Source organism: Mustela nivalis, assembly GCF_964662115.1.
Source record: "Mustela nivalis genome assembly, chromosome: X".
NCBI lineage: Eukaryota > Metazoa > Chordata > Mammalia > Carnivora > Mustelidae > Mustela > Mustela nivalis.
The window spans coordinates 46,286,181-46,306,028 of NC_139040.1; the positions used below are offsets into that span (position 1 = coordinate 46,286,181).

Below are 19,848 nucleotides of genomic sequence, written 5' to 3' on the forward strand. Positions count from 1 at the left end.
GAAAGTTATATAACTAGACACTGATCTGAAGAGAAGCCAGACCTGGAGGTTATAATATATTGAATTTGTCCAAAGTTGAGTTCCTGTTTACAGGGGGATAGCCTGGGACCCTTTCTGCTAGGTTAGCTTTCTCCTTTGCTGAGTATGAGCACTTGGAATATTTTTGTCCTTGAAACAGATGCTTGAGGAAGACCGCAATATGTCTCTCAGATAATTAAACATTGGGGCTCTGCACAAAAGGACAAGTTTTTATGCATCATTTCTGGGGACATTTTATCATCAGCCCCTCATTTACACTTTCTCCATACAGCATAGTAAACTATGGTATGGTATTTGAGAATCCTTATGCTTTGCCCTTTCCCACTCCCCAAACCTGAAACAATGCAAGTTTCCATCATTGTCATCCATGTTAGATCTGTTCCATTTCAGTAGCAGAAAACATTCTTAGCAAACACTTACCCAGTGTGTTCAGCAGCAATCAGGCCATTGATGATGATGTAGAAGTTTATTAGAAAATGAAGAGAGGAATTACCTACAAGTAATTCTGGAGTGCTGGCTACTAGGAGCCAAGTGCCTCATAGGCAGAAATTCATTGAATAGCATGCATTTGTTATATGTTGGCTGCCAGAAGTTTAAGCACTTGAGCTCAAACTTGCCATTAGACCCTCCCCAGCATGCGGGCCACCCACCAGTTGCAAGGCATGATGACACGACAGATAACCCGCCCTCCTTGGTAGCAGTATGGATATGGGTAGTAACCTAGTAAGGGCTCACAGACGCGGCGGCAGTAGCGGTTGCCTCGACGGCAGTAAATACAACAATAACCTCTCTCATCCAGCATGGGGTCAAATTCTATTCCATTTTCAGTCTGAAAAAAGAATAAACTGGGGTTGGAGGGGAAGATTCACCAAGAAGAGGCCCACCAAGCAGGGAAGGACTACAAGACTACATGAGTTGGGTACTGGTGAGAAGTTAAATTCCTTAGTCTGATAAAGATTAATCAAGATTGATTATGAATGAGTCTCTTAGGGATTCCAAGTTTCTTAAATATTTTTTTGTTAAAACAATGATCATTCTCCTTTTGAGGACTTTGATCTAAGGAGTAGTGAGTTTTTGGGGGGCTCCTTGCTATCCTTCTAACAAGAGTAACACGAACGTAACTCACATAGTCATTTATTGGAAGGTCTTCCTCACTTGCTTGTCTGGCATGGCGGGTCTTTTCCACCTTCACTTGAGGGACCACCCACTGCTCATTTTGTTCAATCCCTTTTTTTTCATTGGTAGGAAAGTGGAGATCTTCACCATCCTCCTCAAAGTCTTGTAACTCTGAAACTAAGGTAAGAAGCACAAAGTTGTGATTCACCTCCTTTGAAAATGGTTCCTGAAAGAAGTGCTGGGGGTTATGGTGTTGGCAATAGAGAATTTCATTTTATCTTCTCACTGCCATTATTTAGGCAAGCATGAACCATGTTTCCAGACTCCTACAGCTACAGTTTTAAAGAGATTTCCCAAAACAAATCTGACTATTCCAAGGTACACAGACTTATTCTTTGCTCATTTGGCAGGAAGCACTTACTGCTTTGCCTTACTAGCATCCTAATTTTGAAAATGAGGACAGTGGGGTTGGGGGCACCTGGGTGACTCAGTCAATTGGGCATTGGACTCTTGGTTTTGGCTGGGATCATGATCTCAGGATCTTGGGATCAAGCCCCATGTGGGACTCCATGCTGGGTGTGGAGTCTGCTTGAGATTCTCTCTCTCTCCCTCTGCCCCTTCCCCCTGCTCACATGCTCTCTCTCTCTCTCTCTTAAATAAATAAATAAAATCTTAAAAAAAATGAGAACAGGGGACTTATATGTCTCTCCCACAATGATTTTACCTATGATAGGTGCTCAGTAAATATTTTTTGGTTGCTGGATTTGATTTGGTGCCCTGTCTTCCTCCACCTTCTCCTCTCTTTCTTGTCTTAAATTAAAAAAAAAAAAAAAACAACCCTTCTATTTAGAAATAATCTTACATTTTACAGAAGAGTTGCAAAGGTAGTACGGAGTTCCTATATATCCTTTATGTAGTTTTCCCTAATGTTGACATCTCACATAACCATGGTACAGTTATGAAAACTAAGAAATTAACATTGGTACAATACTATTAAGTTAACTATAGACTTTATTCAGATTTTATTATTTCTACTAATGTCTTTTAGAAAAAGAACACTAAAGCAGTCTAATGTCTTTTAGAAAAAGAACACTAAAGCAGATGTTCTAGCATCTAGTCCAGAATATCACATTGTATTCAATGTTTTTTAAATTCAGTTTTCTTAAGCTGCCAAAGAGTACCAGTAGTTGCCTACATTGGTTAGAGTGGCCTCTCTTGAGTAATATAGTAATCTAGACCTTCTAGAATGAACAAGACCAGACTGTTAGCTGGGCAAAATAAGACATCCAGAGACCTTCGTCTTCTTCATGAACTGACTGGAAGTTGAGAGTTGGACTCATACCCTAGAGCTGCAGCCCTCAATTACTTTTATAGTGATTCCTAAAACAGCCACAAAGAGATCTGTATTGTAGCAAGTGTCTTTTCTTCTTGGGGGGAATGCCACCATCTGACAAACAAAATCATTCTTGAGACAACAGGACATTGTTTGGGCTCTTCTCTCCTCTCTTCCTGGGTTGAGTACATAGTGGTTTGAAGAATAGCTTAGTATCCTGACTGCGATGAATATCAGATGTGCAAAGGAAGGTTAGTTTTTTGCCATCACTCGTTACATTAGGGTGGCATTACCTTTGCTGGGATATTTAAAAGCTTGTCAGCATTAATTTATCTGATATATAACTTAGCTGTGAAAAATTCCTTCCTCCTTTGGCAGTCAGCATATACAGTTTCATCTAACAAGATATAAGCTGATCATTCTTTTCTTAGAAACGTAGTATCTAAATGATGGGAATATTAACCTCTTACTGACTTTAAAAAGTGGAGGAGGAGAAGGCATACCTGCTATTAGAGTGGGATTAATCCAATACATGGTCACATTATCACAAATTTCCAGAATTTTGGAATTTTTCAGAAAGTCTCGGTTTTCAATAGGCTTTTCTGCTGGGACCCAAATCACGGACTGTTCAAAAAAAGTTGTGGTAATTTCTTCATTCTAAGAGAAGTAAATTCAAGGTAGAGATAGGCAGAGAAATTAATAAAATGAATGAGACATTATGGGATACTGGAAAATACTCTCTTTTGAGTCTGAGTAACAGTTCCAATCCCAGGGCTGCCAGTGAAATAGCTCTGTTTTGTGCATACAGTAGGTGCCCTTGGGAGAGTTAAGAGCTGATCCCTCTCTGGGGTCTAACTGTAAGGCTGCTTACTGTAACAGGAGTTTTTTCTGCTATCATTTCACTCAGCTAGGAAGGCTATTCATCATTTTCTGGGCTTCCCACTGGACCATGTATGTTTTAATTGGGCTTCTGGAACCCTGAATGATTTACATTTGTTTTTGCTCTTTTAAATGGATGTTTTAGGCTTGCAACTAAGATTGCAAACAGGATTTGATCTCAAGCTGAAAAACAGCTTGTAATCCAAACTGGTGAGATAGATTAAATAGCAACCAAATCTAATATTTGGGTTTTACAAGTTTTGGCTGTTAATGGTGGCTAGCTGTAGCACAAACTATGTTTGTTTGGTTTTTTTTTTTTTTTTTTTTTTGGTCTTAAAGTCAAGTCTTCAGCTTGTGACTTCACTGGCCTTAACACTGTTTTACTCCTTTCACTCTAGACATTTATAGTTCATCTCATAGTGGTTTTTTTCTTATATTATCAAGAATATGGCCTTCTCTTTTTTTTTTCTCATACTGGCAGTAGTTATCTTGTATACCTACTTCTTATTCACTTGTCTTTTGGGCCTTGACATTTCCTCCTACTCTTAATAAGACTTTTACTTTTCTTTCTGGTTTCTTTCTAGCTTTATGATTTCAGTGTTTTTATTTGCTCATTGAAATATGGCTTTGTATAATTTTTCCCCTAATCATTTAAAACTCTCAAGTCTTAGCTCTCTTGCCCTTGAGTCTGTAAAGACCTTGGGATGCATTGAAATGGAGTGCAGAAAAAATGAGGTTGGTGTACTGACTAGCTTTGTTAGCAAAATCAGGGCTATTTATATCACTGCTCTGCATGTTTAGCATGCGCAAACCATAGATACAGTGGTGGAAAGTATGCAATAAAAGGGGTTTTGTCACCCAGAACTGCAAACTTATTTCATAAAAAAATCTGTAGCCTGAATATATATATGGATTTTCCTGAAGATAAAGTAATCTCACTATCACAAGATACTTATGTTATTTAAAAGATGTGGCAAAATTAATTGAGGAATAAATTAGGGCCAAAATGAGACATTATGGGCCTTTGCCTTTATATTTTTCAGAAAAATTTATCTTGTTGCTTTAGTTCAGTGCTTCATTGCTGGCTGGTCCTACTCAAATGTTTACATTATTTTCTGTAAAAAGCAGCATTTAGTACCTTTTTAGCCTATCAATTCTCCTTTTATCTTGCCCTTGCCTACTGCAGTAATTCTTAATATCCTGAAAGTTGTTCTGTTCCTCAGATGCATTGAATTTATGTTTATTTTTATTGTATTTATGTATTTATGTGTGTGTATTTATTTATTTTTATTAATGTATAATGTATTGTTTGTTTCAGGGTACAGGTCTGTGATTCATCAGTCTTACACATTCACAGCACTCACCATAGCATATTCCCTCCCCAATGGAATTTATGCTTATTTTAAAAAAATCTTCAAAATTTTTCACTACCATAGGCCTTGAGAGCACAGTATAATCTTTGGAAAAGCTTCTTCTTTTTCTTGGAACTTCTAGGAACAAGGGTTTGTAATTTTTCTGGCCATAAGGAGACCAGTGACATGTCTGGGGGAGCCAATGATAGCTCTGAGACTTGGGTAAAGGCAAGGATAAAATGCTCCCTATCCTACTTCACCCCTGCCCCCAAAATAAGAAAAGCAAAAGCAAAAGCAAAAGATAAATGGGCAGCTGATAATTAAAATGGACAGAACTATCTAGGAAAATAGTGACAAAGAAAGGGGGAGAGAGAGAAGAAAGAGGTCTTTATAGTATACAGAGAGGCCACTGTGCCCTTGCTGTAATTTCATTTTAGATTTTCCAGTTAAACAGCAAAACCAAACCAAACAAACCAAACAAATATTTGTTTCATCCTAGCTACAGTGGGAATGTGCTGTGACAAGATGGCCTTAGCTAAGTTTCCCCTTACTGCTTCACTGACAGCAACACACTGTAGTTACAGACAGAATATCAGGGAAATATTAGAGCTTGAAGGGCTTTAAGGATGGCTGTATTTTAGGTCATAATCCTCCATCTCCCACTAGGCTTTTGGGGGCAATTTAGTGATTGTGCCAGTATCTTAGCTTACCTTACCCTGGCCTGGCAGTATGTTTTCAGAAAATTTGTCTTAGACTGTAGTTCTCATCTTCTTTGCTTTTGCTTTCCCAAGTAAGGTTAAATGCACATTATTCTATTGGCAGCCCAACATACAATGGTAAGGTGAATGAACCGAAATTTTTTTAAAATAAGTGAATGTCACAGTATGATTAAAGTAGCAAGGTTCTCAGATGGCTTTGGGACTTTTGTTTTTTAAGGCTTTATATTTAAACAGGATTGTTTTAGCTCTCTTAACTAGAACTTTGGTTTGGAAGCAAACGTACATAATGTTAATGGCTACCCAGGTATAAAAGTATAGTTCTGCACCTAGCAGCACGAACTTTAGTTTTTTGAAAGGCCTGAGTTCAAGATCCCAATCTGCTCTTCACTGTGTGACCTTGGGCAAGTTACTTTTCAGTTCTGAACCTAGTTTCCTCGTGGGAAAATGAGGATAATGATAGCATCCACTTATAGGGTCATCGCGAGACTCAAATGAGAATAAAGCATTTAGTACAATATCTGGCACATGGCTAACACCCAGTAAATGATGGCTTTGCCTACCACTATTAATATTCTTACATACCTCATCTATTTCCTCCTCTGGTTCAGAAAATTCAGGAATCACTTTAATTTGAGTTTTGATGAAGCATTTTTGAAGACCTACAAAGTAGATGCCAGTGTAACCCTATAAACAGACAAAAAAAAAAACAACTTCCTGAAATAGCCAAAGTTAATGAGTCCCTTGATCTATTAAGGCCCCAGGATCCAAAATCTGAATTCAAAGGGAAGCTTTGTCTTATAAATCAAGTGGAGGCTAAAGGCTAATTTTAACTTGACTAAAATGTTCTACTATTTTAAGTGAGAGCCCTTGGAAAGTGGAATATCCAACTTACATTTTTAAAGTCATGTATTTCCAATGTTTCATCAGTGCCATTTCCACTTCTGAATATTTCAGTTCTGGTCACAGGATCAATTTCCATGTAAATCTTTTTCTTCTCTCCATTGCTGTAGAAAGTGTGCTCCATGTCATATGTCTGGAATAACAGAGGAGAACAAGCTCTAAGATACTCAGTGTGTCCCTTCAAAGGATGCTTTAATTGGATAATATCTGGGGCACCTTCTCTTTCTGGAGCCTTTGTGGTGAGGTGCCATCTCAACAGCTTACCATTGGGATTTCTCTGAGACTCAGGATTAAAGTGAGGTACTTTTTGGCACTGGAGCTGATATGGGGATCCCTTCAGAGCCAGTATTTTGTATTCAACCCAACTTGCTGAACTAATCACTAAAATTCCAACAGTTTTCTTGGCAGCCTTGACTAAATAGAGAATGATATTTTTGCAAACCAGCCTGTAAAGTATTTTCCCCTTATGTTAAGCAGAGGGATCACATAAAACTGATGCTGCCTCTTTAAGTTACCACTTCCTTTCCAAGTGCTCACCCCCTCTCTCCCCCTGAAATTCACTGGGGCAGAGAAAGAGATTTGAACACATTTAGAATGCTTAGGTATTGCTCTTTATCTTTTTATCTATCCAGGGCTTTAATATTACCTCAGTAGTCTTGGGTCTATCTTTTTTAGAATCTGAATACCATTCACCTTGGCCAACTTGAGGTAAAAGACTTACCCTGACCTTAATTGCTTCCTTTTCCCCTTTCAACTTCAAGAAATATTTACTGCCTTCCCCTGACTTTCTCTTTTATGGGCTAATCAAACCCTCTCAGTTTATTCCTGTGTTCTGTTTTCCAAACCTAATTCGGTTGGCTTCAAATTCTGTTGTATACAGAATTCAACAACTGTGTCAAGTGCCTTGCACTAAGTAATATGGTATCTTCCAAGAATAGTACCATGGAAAGGCTTCTTATCAGGTCATTATTGAGTGGTTGCAGCAGAACCCCAGACTCTCTCTGGCCTTCTAAAAGTGACATTTTTTTCCTTAAGACCAAGAGGACCAGTCCCATCAAGTGTCCCAGTTTAGGAGTAAGCCCATTACCTATAACTGATGATACATTTGTAGTTAGAAACAAACAACAAACCTAAAGTAATTCACTACCTGTCACAAACCAAGCCAGACCTAATGGGACCATGAGGAAATCTGTCTTATCCTTGTTGTTAGGATGCCTTCTGCTATCATATTCATTTTTCCTTAGGAAAAAAATTCAGTGAACTGAAATCCTCCTAAAACAAGTCATCTATAGAGCCAAAGTTGCTTTCTTTTTTTTTTTCATTTATTTATTTTCAGCATAACAGTATCATTATTTTTTCACCACACCCAGTGCTCCATGCAATCCATGCCCTCTATAATACCCACCACCTGGTATCCCGACCTCCCACCCCCCGCCACTTCAAACCCCTCAGATTGTTTTTCAGAGTCCATAGTCTCTCACGATTCACCTCCCCTTCCAATTTACCCCAACCCCCTTCTCTCTAACTCCCCATGTCCTCCATGCTTTTTGTTATGCTCCACAAATAAGTGAAACCATATGATAATTGACTCTCTCTGCTTGACTTATTTCCCTCAGCATAATCTCTTCCAGTCCCGTCCATGTTGCTACAAAAGTTGGGTATTCGTCCTTTCTGATGGAGGCATAATACTCCAAAGTTGCTTTCTTTTTTTTTTTTTTAAAGATTTTATTTATTTATTTGACAGAGAGAAATCACAAGTAGACGGAGAGGCAGGTAGAGAGAGAGGAAGGGAAGCAGGCTCCCTGCTGAGCAGAGAGCCCGATGCGGGACTCAATCCCAGGACCCTGAGATCATGACCTGAGCCGAAGGCAGCGGCTTAACCCATTGAGCCACCCAGGCGCCCCCAAAGTTGCTTTCTAATGACGTGGTTCCCAGTGACAACCTTTTAGAACTTGTACTGGCTTGGGTTGCTTTTTAATGTTTGCCAGTGTCTGTGACTGAATGCTAGTTTAACCTGGTCAGATTTTCCCTAACTCAAGTAGAGAAACACATTGGAAGGGTTTGTAGAAACAATGTTATTTCAAGTGTGAAAAGTCTATGTAGCTGCTGAATAGGAAGAGACAATGTCATTAAGCTCCCTGTAGCTCTGCAGTGCCTTGGACAGGGTCAGTGCTTGAGCACTGAATGTACTCAGTTATTAGGTTTTCAACATGAGTTTTTCCTACCAGTGACAAATTCTCATCTTCATAAAGAGACATTTTGAACATTGGTGAGTTCTTTTAAGGGGAAGGAAAATGGTATTTACAACCTTACAGCAACTGCAGAGTTAACTCAGGAAGTCTGGCCTGGTTTGTGACAGGTAGCAAACAAACCCTTTTAGGCTTGTTATTTGCTTCTAGTTATAAATATGTCCACAATTTCAGCTCTGCAGCCAGCTTGAGAAACTTCTACCTATAGCAACAAATTGTACTCTCAGTCCACCTGACCTAAGTAGAGGACAAAGGCAACAACTTCAGATCCGGGCTTGTCAGATCTCCCAACAGAAGAGAATTTCTTCAGAAATATTATCCATTGTTGAGACAAATGTCGACATTACTAGTCATTGGAGGTGGGGTGGGGTGGGGTGTTTGTTTCATCAGTAGCACTACTGATGGATTATTGCATGGAAAAATGAGGTTAGAGACTAGGGGATGTTGGAATGCTGCCTACCTGGGCAAAAGAAAAAATAGAGGCTGTATTTTCAATCATTGGTAGAAGACTATGGAACCATACTAGTGACATTTAGAATTTCAGTGTACTTCTGTGGAATGAGTTTCCCTGCACTGTTGGCAATACACTTCACTTGGACACCTTGCTAGATGAAAGCTGTGGGAAACAGCCAAGCTCAGCAGATCTTGATTACTTTCAACATTCCTTCAAAGAGGTTTTCTTGGCTTTTTGTTTAGTTTTTTTTTAAAAGATTTTATTTATTTATTTGACAGACAGATCACAAGTAGTCAGAGAGGCAGGCAGAGAGAGAGGGAGAAGCATACTCCCCAGTGAGCAGGGAGCCTGAAGCAGGGCTCGATCCCAGGACCCTGGGATCATGACCTGAACCGAAGGCAGATGCTTAATGACTGAGCCACCCGGGTGCCCCTTTTGTTTAGTGTTGGTTTGTTTTTTGCTTTGGTGGGGGAGAAGGGGTCCATTCTGATTGTATTCACTAACCAACTATTGGATTTTTTTTTAAAAGCAATGATAGGTTGCTTAATGGAGTGAGATCAGAATGACTTCATTTATGTGTGAATCCTGGATGAGGGGTGGGTGGTGGAAAGCTATATATTCACCCAGATGGAATTCTACTATCAAAAGTGTCCTTTTGGAACAGACTGTCCTTGTCTAGGAAGATGATGCCGGTGGCCCACTTTGGACCGTTTGGGGATGGGGTTGAGCAAATCCAGACATACTGTCTCGCCCATGTCCCTGTGGAGCACATTGCCTGGGTAATGGCTATGCAAGCTCCATTGGCCCATATGGAGACTGAGCTCATGACTTTGGCTTCAGAAATACTTTTCTCTCTACTAAGCTCACTGGCTCAGGGGCTGAGGGTCTTTCTGGAGATGAAGGAATAAATGGTTTTGTCCTTTCCAGGCACTAAGTAAAACAGAGACAGTATGACTGGCCTGAGAGAGGTTTGACTGGGCTCTTAGCTCATTTCACAATGCCCCCCAACTCAGCTTTACTTCCAGAAAGACAGAGCAAAGACAGAGAGTATTGAGGAGTATCTGTTAAATTGGCAAATAGGGACAGTTAATCACTGGTGTTTCTAGGAAACCTAGTTCTTTTCGTATCCTGTTCATTTTGTATCCTCCTAGTCCTTCCCCTTCTTCCTGTCTCCCTCTATCCTTGTGTCTTCTGTCTAGACATCTAGGAATCTCATGGTGTGCCAGGCCCTTTATGTCAAAGAAGAAATCAATTTGACAAATGATTTCACACTAAGATAATAGTGATGGGTATTTGTATCTTAAAAAATGAGTGCAATATTTAACTCAAAGGAATGAATTACTGATGATGGATTTTAAGCAGATTGACACCAGGAATAAGATATTTTGAAGACAAGGGCATCCTTCCAGCACCACTCACATAGGTTCCTATTCTACCCATATGTAGGGCTGGCCTTAACTCTAAGGACCAGAAAACTGGAGTGGGACAGGGAAGACCATGGACTGGAATGTGACTCAGAAGTGAAATGAAATAGCTGTGTGATTAAGTTTAGGCACTGAAAGATGTAAGAAGATCACAATGAGAAAACATGGAGCAAAACCAAAATCATTTCTCTTCCCTGCCCAGTTAAAGCCTCTACTCAGGTAGCAAATGAGCCCTAACAACCCCCTTCCACAATTTCCCCTGTTTCTTGCCTCAATTTGTGGCAATCTCTGAGATTAGAAAAGAAAGCTTTTTATAAAAAATAATGTCTAAGATCTCAGTGTGATGGATCTGTTTTGGGGCCAAGTACCTTTTGCCTTTCCTACAAGGGATTTGAGGACATTTGGCTTAGGCTTGCTTTTAGAAGCCTGTGATTAATCTAGCTGCTCTTCTCTCCACCTTCATCCTTTACTGTCTGTTTAGGAGGTACACTCTCCAAAGGTGAAATACATGCTCAGAATAGCTGGCTAGCAGGTGTCAGGCTGGAAGGAAGGGAAGGGAATGCATTGTACCATTTTATTACCAACGTAGCCTGTGGAAATTAAAGGGCCTCTGGGTATTTCTTTACCAACACAGAGCAGACAGATTGTTTCTTATGCAAAGTTGGACTTCTGCATCTTCAATCACCAGTTCTCAGCCCTGAAAAAAATTGGCATAAGCAGCAGAGACATTCCTGTTTTTTAACAAGAAAAAAACCATTTCTTTCATCTACAGACTCAAGCTGGCTGGGAAGTTTTCCCATACCCACTGTCCCCACCGCCCCTTATTCTTAAATGCAACATAAGATTAGTAGAAAAAATCCTTAGACCACGTGCTAGTCCAAGCCTCAACTCTGCCACTTAAAAGCTGTGTGACCTTGCACAAGTCACCAAGTTTCTCTGGAGTTTCAGCTCCCGTCTTTATCTCCCATGCCTTACCAGATGCAATGTTGAGTAGTTGACAGAATTAGTTTTGCTCAGATTTGGGCTAACACCTGTTAGGCTGATGATCGGACTGCGACTACCTGTTGATCACCTGGACTTCTTTTCCTATACAGCCCCAATCCCACTCTCAGTCTCTAAGCTCCCTTTGAGGATGCAAGTTTTCCTTGCTGGCACCATGTAAGCTGCTCAGCAAATGCTGCCTTAAGAGAATGAAGGACTGAATAAGAAAGTGCTCTCAGTAGCCAGAGTCCTGGTACACATAACTGATGCTGCCTCTTAATAGCCCAGAGCAAGAGCTGCCCCAGTGAGAGCTGCTGTTTGTATGAGGGTGGGCTTTGCTCCTGTGATAGTTTGGGAGGAAAATAAAGTGAAGAGAAGTCTCCTTTTTAAAAATGCCGATGTGGCACCATCTGGTGAAGCTCAGTTCCCCTGCTAAAGAGATTTCTTTCAGCTACAACTCCAACTTTTTCCTTGAGTGTATGAATGCTTCTCCAGATCCACATTTTACCCACCAAACTGCAGTGTAGGAAAGCCCAGGGAACTCAGGAAGGAGAGTTGTGTCAATTGTATGCTAACAAGAGGAGTAGAAGAAGAAAGTGGGTCTCCGGCCAATGCTAGTATTAGAGAAACAGGCAAAGGAAAGCTGGATCCAGACTTAGCAGGGAAGTGTTTTTTCCAAACAAAGGATTTTCAGCCTCCAGTAATAATTGGGCTTGCAATCCTGGGTGAGGTTGTCTTAATGATTATTTGCAGTTGAGGTTATAGAGGAGAAAGCAGACAGATTCCCAACTAGCCCTATCAGTTCTCTTCTCATCTTGATAATATTTGGAAGTTAAGAAGATGCTCCCAGTATGTGGAAATTATGAGGACCCTCCCAGTAATCTGTTTATTGCTGTGTGGGCCTTACGACTTATGGTTTCTGAACAACCCTAATAAAGTCACCAGGCAGTTCCTGGGTATGGCAGGAAGGGCAGAATTTCATTTATTTAATTTATCATCCTTCTGCCTCATTCTTCAAAGGATTGGAGTGACTGGTTATAAGGTCTGTGATGTATCTATAAATTGTTGGTTTAAATGCTGGGATTTTTATGACTTGTTTTCTCCATGTTGGATTAATTAACTGGGGAGTTGGCTTCTAATTGTTTCAAGTTAAATGTGTAAGGCAGGGAGGTTTAAGGAAGAATGTTCCTCTAGGGAATTGGCTTCAAAAATCCCTAAGTAGTCACTGCCTGGAAGTGGAGCCTCATTGTGATGCACTCTCAAAATCTCTGGGACTGAATAAGTCCCTTCTGCTTGGTTGAGAAACCTGGATATAGAGTTTGATGGTCTGGCTTTCATTTAGCTCAAGTGGCTCCTATATGTGGTTGTGGGTTAGGGGTATCTAGCCTGTAAGGGAGTGCAGCAGCTACCCCAGAGTTAATCCCCTTTGTTTCACTTCATTTTGATGACTTTCTGTTTCTGGAGTGTGTGTGTGTGTGTGTGTCTGTGTGTACACATGTGTATGTGTGTATGCAGGTGCATATGTGTTCATGCCTAAAGTTAGGAGAGGGGATCAAGCATGGCTTACCCCCACTTTAGGATCAAGAATCTGGAGTTTTGTACACACCCAGGTGGGAGATAATGGCAGGAGAGGAATGACTTACTGTCAGGGAAATGTCAACACCAGATGTGAGACGTTGAGTAAGTCCTGTTTATTTTAAACAGATGTCAAAAAAAAAACAAACACCCCAAAGTAAAAAGGAGATAAGATGGAGGCTAGAGGAGCAAATACTAAGAGCTTGGAGGAAGCCTCAGGGGAGCAAACAAATCACTCCATCCGTAAGCACAATAAGCATCAATAGTTCTGTCCACCAAGGGCCCCGCAGTCCCCATAGGTCTCATAGGCTTGTAAAGGAAAGTCCAGAAGAGTCTGGATTTTAATCAGTTAACTGTTGTTTCTCGCTAGACCATACTCTTAAGGGAAGAGTCTTTAATTTGTGCAAGATGCCTGGATCCTTTTCCTTTGCAAGTCTTTCCAAGACTAATCTGACTACTTTTCTCTTCCCAGGATTCATCAGTCAGCTCCAAGTCAGGCATATTGGCAGTCTTAGCCCTTGGAAACATAGATGGTCTCTTGGGCTCTTTGTCTGGGGATTAAAGGTAGTGGTAGACTGAGGGAAGCATTCACATCTCCAGCTGGTTCCTTAGTTTACAATGGACCCAGCCTGGTCTTGTGGCAAAGGCCAGGACTTAAATATCCAAGACAATAAATTGCAACTCCCCAGTTGGAATGGAGAAAAAATAAGCTTGTTTATGGTGGAAAAATTTGAACTAGGAGACACCTATTGTCTTTTACCAGAATACTTTGCAATAATTTTGTTCATTTCTGAGAATCCCTTTGCTCAAAAGCACATCCGAAGATGTGTTACTTCATGAGAGATTTGATTCTTGATAAACTTTATTTGATAAAATACCCCACCTTTTTTGTGCATGCACTGACTAGGTTTTACTTTTGGTTTGAGGAGTCACAGAATTCTTCCCTATAATGCATTTAAAAGAGAACTGAAGTAAGAAGCAAAGATGATATAATACGGAAGCAGAGGAAACCATGGATCCTATTAGTGAGTTTCGCACCTTGCAAAATAAAAACAAGGTCCCACTTAGTCATTTATAGTTGTGCTGAGACAAATAACATTAGAAGTTTAGAAAAACACATAAACTGTTTCAAAATAGCATTTGCAGTACCAATAGCTACAATAAAACAAGAAAGGCCATCTGGCCCCATGTGTAGTTAGGCTTGTACAGGTGGTCAAAAGGGCTAGATACCTACTACACTGAGTTAAGTACATTATGGCCATGGAGCACAAAAGAGTTTATTGTCCTCTAACTCACCTATAATTGTCTAAAGGATCCAATATTCAATTTGTGGGGCAGCACATCACCGAGGGAATTAACCAAGTGGTAGAAGAATTGGATTAGAATGCATTTTGGCACTTTTATTCATTTGCTGTTTCCTTTCTGATATGTATTTCTTTGCCCACCTTGATAGCTTGCATATAAGTGGCTTTTCTAGAAAAATATGTGAACAAAAAGTAGTTTAGAAGCAGGGCACAGTGCAAGAGATGAGAGGGAGAGAAAGAGAGAGAGGAGGAGGAAGAGAGAAGGGGAGAGAAAGAGAGAGAATGAGAGAAATGGCTAACTATAGGTATTGGGTGATGACTCAACTCCTTTCTGGAACAAGGTGTAAATAAAAAGGCAATCAAACAAGATGGGTCCCTTTGATTTTCATTCTCCTTCCTACTTAAACTTGGTAAGATAGCCTCTGGGACTAAATGAAAGTGGGTATGGCAATAGAGGTGAAGAATCCAGGGGTAACTATGCCTTATTTCTCCGTTTTCTTTTGGACACCGGTCCAGTTAATTTTCTCTTTTCTGCCCTCTGCCTCTCCTCTTTCAACAATCCATATGCTTTCCTCTTGGCTCCTATCACTCCTTTGGCTCCCAGTAGTCCACACCAGCCCATTTTCTTCTTGTCTCTCATTCTCCCTCCTGGATATATGCCTTTCTCTTCCTACATCTGTTATCAAATATAAATGAGCATCTCATGATAACAAATTAATTAAAAAGTAACAACAATCCACGTGCGGAGAGAAAAATATGGCAAAGACAGAAAACCATCTACACACCTTGTAGCATTTACATTTATTACTTCTCCCTTACATGGAAATTGTTAGCATGAAGGAACTATTATTTTCCTTTCATCACATCTAAACTTGCTCACTGTATGTGAATCTGGGAGTAACAATAATATTAAGGCACACTAATATCAATTACAGTGGCCAGCTAGGTAGACCAAGTGATCTTAATAGCAGAAGCTTTCTGAGATACCTGTGATTAATGACTTGGTGTCTCTTGTTTCTACCTTGTGTCATTACTATCTTAGCGGGTCAGTGACAACTGTGACTGGTGAGGAACTGAAAAGCTCTTGTTTGTTTTTTTTTTTTAAGTCATAAATACATGTGAAGTCAGGTATGAGGAATGCTTCTTCTGAAAAGGAGTTTGCTGCCTGTCCTCAGAGCAGATGCATTAAGTCAGAAATATAATCCCTGAAAATCCTTTGCTGCCATTTCTGGTGATTTTTTCTTATATGGTGGTATAATTACTTTTCTATCAGTTTCTGCCCAGATAATTGAAAAAAAGATGAAAAGTATTTTTTTCTTACAGTAAAAATTTTGCTTCTAAGAGGAGTCTTAACTTCTTAAAGCCAAGCATTATTTAAAAAGTGGGTAATTCTACTCCTATCATTATTAACTGAAATACAAAAAACATAGTTTTCCCTTACAAAAATAATTAGGCAAATAAAAGAAAGCAAAATCTTATTTCAATTTTTCATACCTTCAGAAAATATATGCAAAATGGACTTAATGGTTTTCATTTCAGAGTAATATACATGTCAAGCACTAATTAAATTCAATCAAACTCAAAACAGAAGCAGTAGATATTAATGTGCATTTACTTACTTTTTTGGGTGTCTCTGGCCAGAAGTGCTTGCCTCCCCAAAACAGGACAATTAGAGTTAGGGCCAGGATACCAAACACCAATCCACAGATCTTAAGTGATTTACATATCTTCTTGGATTTAAAAGCTTCTGCCTAAGCAAAGACCAGAGAGAATAAAACAATACACTAGCTCTTAAAATATCAAGCCATAATTCAAAGTCACCTTTGATTTCACTTTCTAATGTTCACATTGCGATATGATAAATCTGTGAAACCATGCTTCTGCTCAAAAGGGAAAAAATATGAATCAACTTACATTTAGAATGTGACAGTCCTCACAGTTCTCTGGAGGATTCTTTGCCATGCTCTCTCAGCACACAGTACTCGTTTCCTTCTTTGAGAGGACTGAGAGACCACTGCTGAGGTGGAGTTGCAAGTGAGTCAGCTAACAGATGCCAGAGGAGAAGCTGAATTTATATGGCTCAAATATGTCATACCAGAGCCTGAAGGAGCCCAGGGGGCTCCTGTGCTGCGATTTTTTACATAGATATACCCATATATGTATATAACTTCTGTGCACAGAATTCCATCCAGAATGGCAAAGACAGAAGGTTATAATGAAAACTATTGTCCTGGGGGTTGGCTTGGAAGGGGACCAAGCCTAGGACACATTGAAATGATTTTTCACTATGAACTTAAAATATCAGTGGCACATGTGCTGCATACTCCAGAAATAAGCAAACAAAACAAAAAAGGAATGAAGTCCTGATTTCAATTCCATTTGTTTTTAACAAATACTTATTGCAGGGATATTAAATGTCAGGCACTGTACTTGGTGTTGGAGATTCAGAAATGAATAAGGTACTGCCTCCTCCATTATGATAAAGCTCTTTGAGGACTGAGATCAATATGTAATCAACTAATTACAGTTAAAAATGGGATTAAAAGATTAATGATACATTTTCTCTCTCCATACTATCTGATTATTTTCCTTTCTTGAATTCTCTTCCTCAGCTTGTTCTTTAATGTTAATATTCCTTATGGTTCTATCCTTGATGATCTTCTAACTCTATATATACTTCTTAAATGATCTCACACACTCCTATAGTTTAAAGTGTCAGCTGGGTATCAATTATTTTTAAATCTGTTTCTATAACCCTTTTCTGTCTCCTGAATTTCAAAAACATTTTAATATCTCTACCTGGATGTACCTCAGAAACCTCAAACTCCACATGTCTCACATAAACCTCTTCTTCCCCCTTCTTCCAACCTACTCTTCTCCATATTCTTTTTTTTTAAAGATTTTATTTATTTATTTGACAGACAGAGATCACAGGTAGGCAGAGAGGCGAGGAAGCAGGATTTCTGCTGAGCAGAGACCCCTACGCAGGGCTTGATCCCAGGACCCTGGGATTATGATCTGAAGCGAAGGCAGAGGCTTAACCCACTGAGCCATCCAGGTGCCCCATCTCCTCCATATTCTTAATCTTGTTTGGTGGTTTTATTAGTTTTCTAGAGCTACCATAACAAAGTACCACAGACTGGGTAGTATGAACAACAGAAATTTATATTCTCATAGCTCTAGAGGCTGGAAGTCCAAGATCAATGTGTCAGCAGAGTTGCTTTTTCCCGAGACCTCTCTCCTTGCTTTGTAGATTGTCTTCCTCATGTTCACATGGCATTCTGTCTCTATGCATGTCTATGTCCTAATTTCTTCTTATAAGGACAACAGTCTTATTGGATAAGTCCCCTGCATATGACTTATCTCCAAATGCATTCTTAGATAATGGGTATTAGGGTTTCAACATATGAGTTTGGTAGGGCGAAGGGCACAATTCAGCCCATAACAGTGGAACGATCACCCACCTAGGCTCCAAAGCTAGAAAACTGAGGTTTGTTCCCAACTTGCCTTTTTCATTCCCTTGATCTAGTCAGTCACCAAATCTTATGGATTCTAAATTCTTACATCCTTCAAAGTCATTTCCTCTCTATATTGACCATTAAAGTTTAGTTTAGGTCTCTGAGAGGTCTCAAAACCACACTGTTCTCTTAGGGCTCTAGACCCATGTGTCTAACCTGTTGGATCTCTTCACTTAGATATTTTGTAGGCAACTCTAATATCACATGTTTCAAACTGAATTAATTATCATCCCTTCCAAGCACACTTTTCTTTCTGTATTACCTCCCTCATTAAATGACAGGATGATTAGTCTTTAGAATAGAAATCTCCAAATGATCCTTAGTTTTTCTTTCTTGTTCATCCCCAAGACTAATCAATTATCGAATCCAGTCAATTTTGCCTTTGAATTATCTTCCCAATTCTCAATCACCACGGCTTTAGTTGAGGTTTTCATAGTTACTTTTAATGTTGCATTAGAATTCTAACTGGTTTCTTTGCCTCTAATCCATTGCCTTCAAGGTGATCTTTCTAAGAAGCAAATCTGAGGATAAACTTTCCCTTGCTTAAAATCCTTTCATGTCTATTCATTGTCTATAAAGGCAAAGCTACTTATGGTGACATCATAATCATTTCATGGTCTGGACGCTTTCTACCTCTCTAGACTTGATTTTGGACAATTTCTTTCATAGAGATGAAGTCAGCTGAGAGGTTCTCAACTGGGCAGGGCCATAGGCATGTACATGAGACTTTATCCACATCCTAATGTCTCAAAGAAAAATAATTTTCTGTTTCAGGCATAACTATGCATTAAATTGATTATGTAATTTATGAAATATAAGTTATGGTTTTATTTGTTTTATACTTTTTTAACCAAGCTTAGAAAAAAAGAGAAAGTCATAGAGTAGTCTCATGAAGAAACCTATGTTTACTATGTTAGAAGACTTCCCCCTCCACAGTGTTACACTAGGCCTCCTTATACTTCACCCTTTATTAATACTGAGCACCCTCTGCTTTTTCACACTATGGAGTATTTTACATGTTATACTCTTGGCTTGGATTTCCCTTCTTTGTTCTTTCTTTGTATCTTATTCATACTTTAAATCTTGCACTTATTATACTGCATCATAGTTCACTTCAAGGTGTTTTGCTCCTGAACAGACTTTGAGATCTTTAAAAACATGCTTTATTTGTTAAAAGTATTTAATTAAAATAGAGGTCAAAGCAATGTGTCACGGAAGGATGGGGGTGATGATTAATTCTGATTCAATAGAGCAGGGAAAATGGCATAAAGCACATGGATTTGCAGTACATTGTCCATTTATTAGCACTGTTTATTCAGTGCTTTATATGTGGTAGGCACTGTTATAGGGGCTGAACGTACATTTAGACAAGACAAACACAGTTCCTGACATTATAAAGCTCTGTGTCTAGCTGAGGAGACAGAAGTTAAACTGAAAGGAAAAAGATCCTGTAAATAAAGAAAAAATATAAATTATGAAACATACTAAGGAAAAAAATTTCAGGGTGTCATGACATCACCTAATTTGAATTGGAGGTGTCAGGGAAGTCCATGCTGCCATCAATGTCTCTTAAGCTCAGACTTAAATAATGAGTAGAAGTTAGCTGATGAAGAGTGAAGAAAAGATTATTCCAGGCAGAGGGAACAGCACATGCAAATACCTTGAAACAGAAAAGATCTCTATTTGGAGAGTAAGAGGAAAATCAGTGTGGCTGTAAAAAAGTGAAGGATGAGGAAAGTTGTCTAAGAAAAGGCTGAAGAGATAGACAAGGACCATACCATACAAGATTTTGTCTATTAGGACTGTTTTTGGCTGCATGTAAAAGAAACCAAGATATGGTGGCTAAACAAAACAAAAGTTTATTTTTTCTGATGTAATAGCCTCAGTGTCGATGGTCTAGGGCTTGTGTAAGTTCTAGGGCCCAAGCTTCGATATCTTTATTCTGTGATATTTTTGAGTATGGCTTCTATTTTCATGCTTACAAGATGACTGTTTCACTCCCAGT

At 39.3% G+C, this 19,848-nt stretch overlaps 1 protein-coding gene across 2 annotated transcripts; it reads right to left on the reverse strand.

The window, feature by feature from the left end:
* Positions 1 to 490: 490 nt before the first annotated feature.
* On the reverse strand, positions 491 to 16,402 carry TNMD (tenomodulin). 2 transcript variants are annotated; one of them, XM_082716887.1, is made up of 7 exons: positions 16,240 to 16,402; positions 15,945 to 16,076; positions 6,331 to 6,471; positions 6,021 to 6,122; positions 2,992 to 3,145; positions 1,166 to 1,332; positions 491 to 868 (listed from the first exon to the last, which is right to left on the reverse strand). In XM_082716887.1, the coding sequence occupies exons 1-7, from the start codon at positions 16,285 to 16,287 to the stop codon at positions 659 to 661; spliced, it is 954 nt and encodes a 317-aa protein (XP_082573013.1). In that variant the 5' UTR covers positions 16,288 to 16,402; the 3' UTR covers positions 491 to 658. The 2 variants fall into 2 exon arrangements, with proteins under 2 accessions (XP_082573013.1, XP_082573014.1); XM_082716888.1 differs by lacking the exons at positions 15,945 to 16,076; positions 16,240 to 16,402 and adding an exon at positions 11,092 to 11,162.
* Positions 16,403 to 19,848: the final 3,446 nt, after the last annotated feature.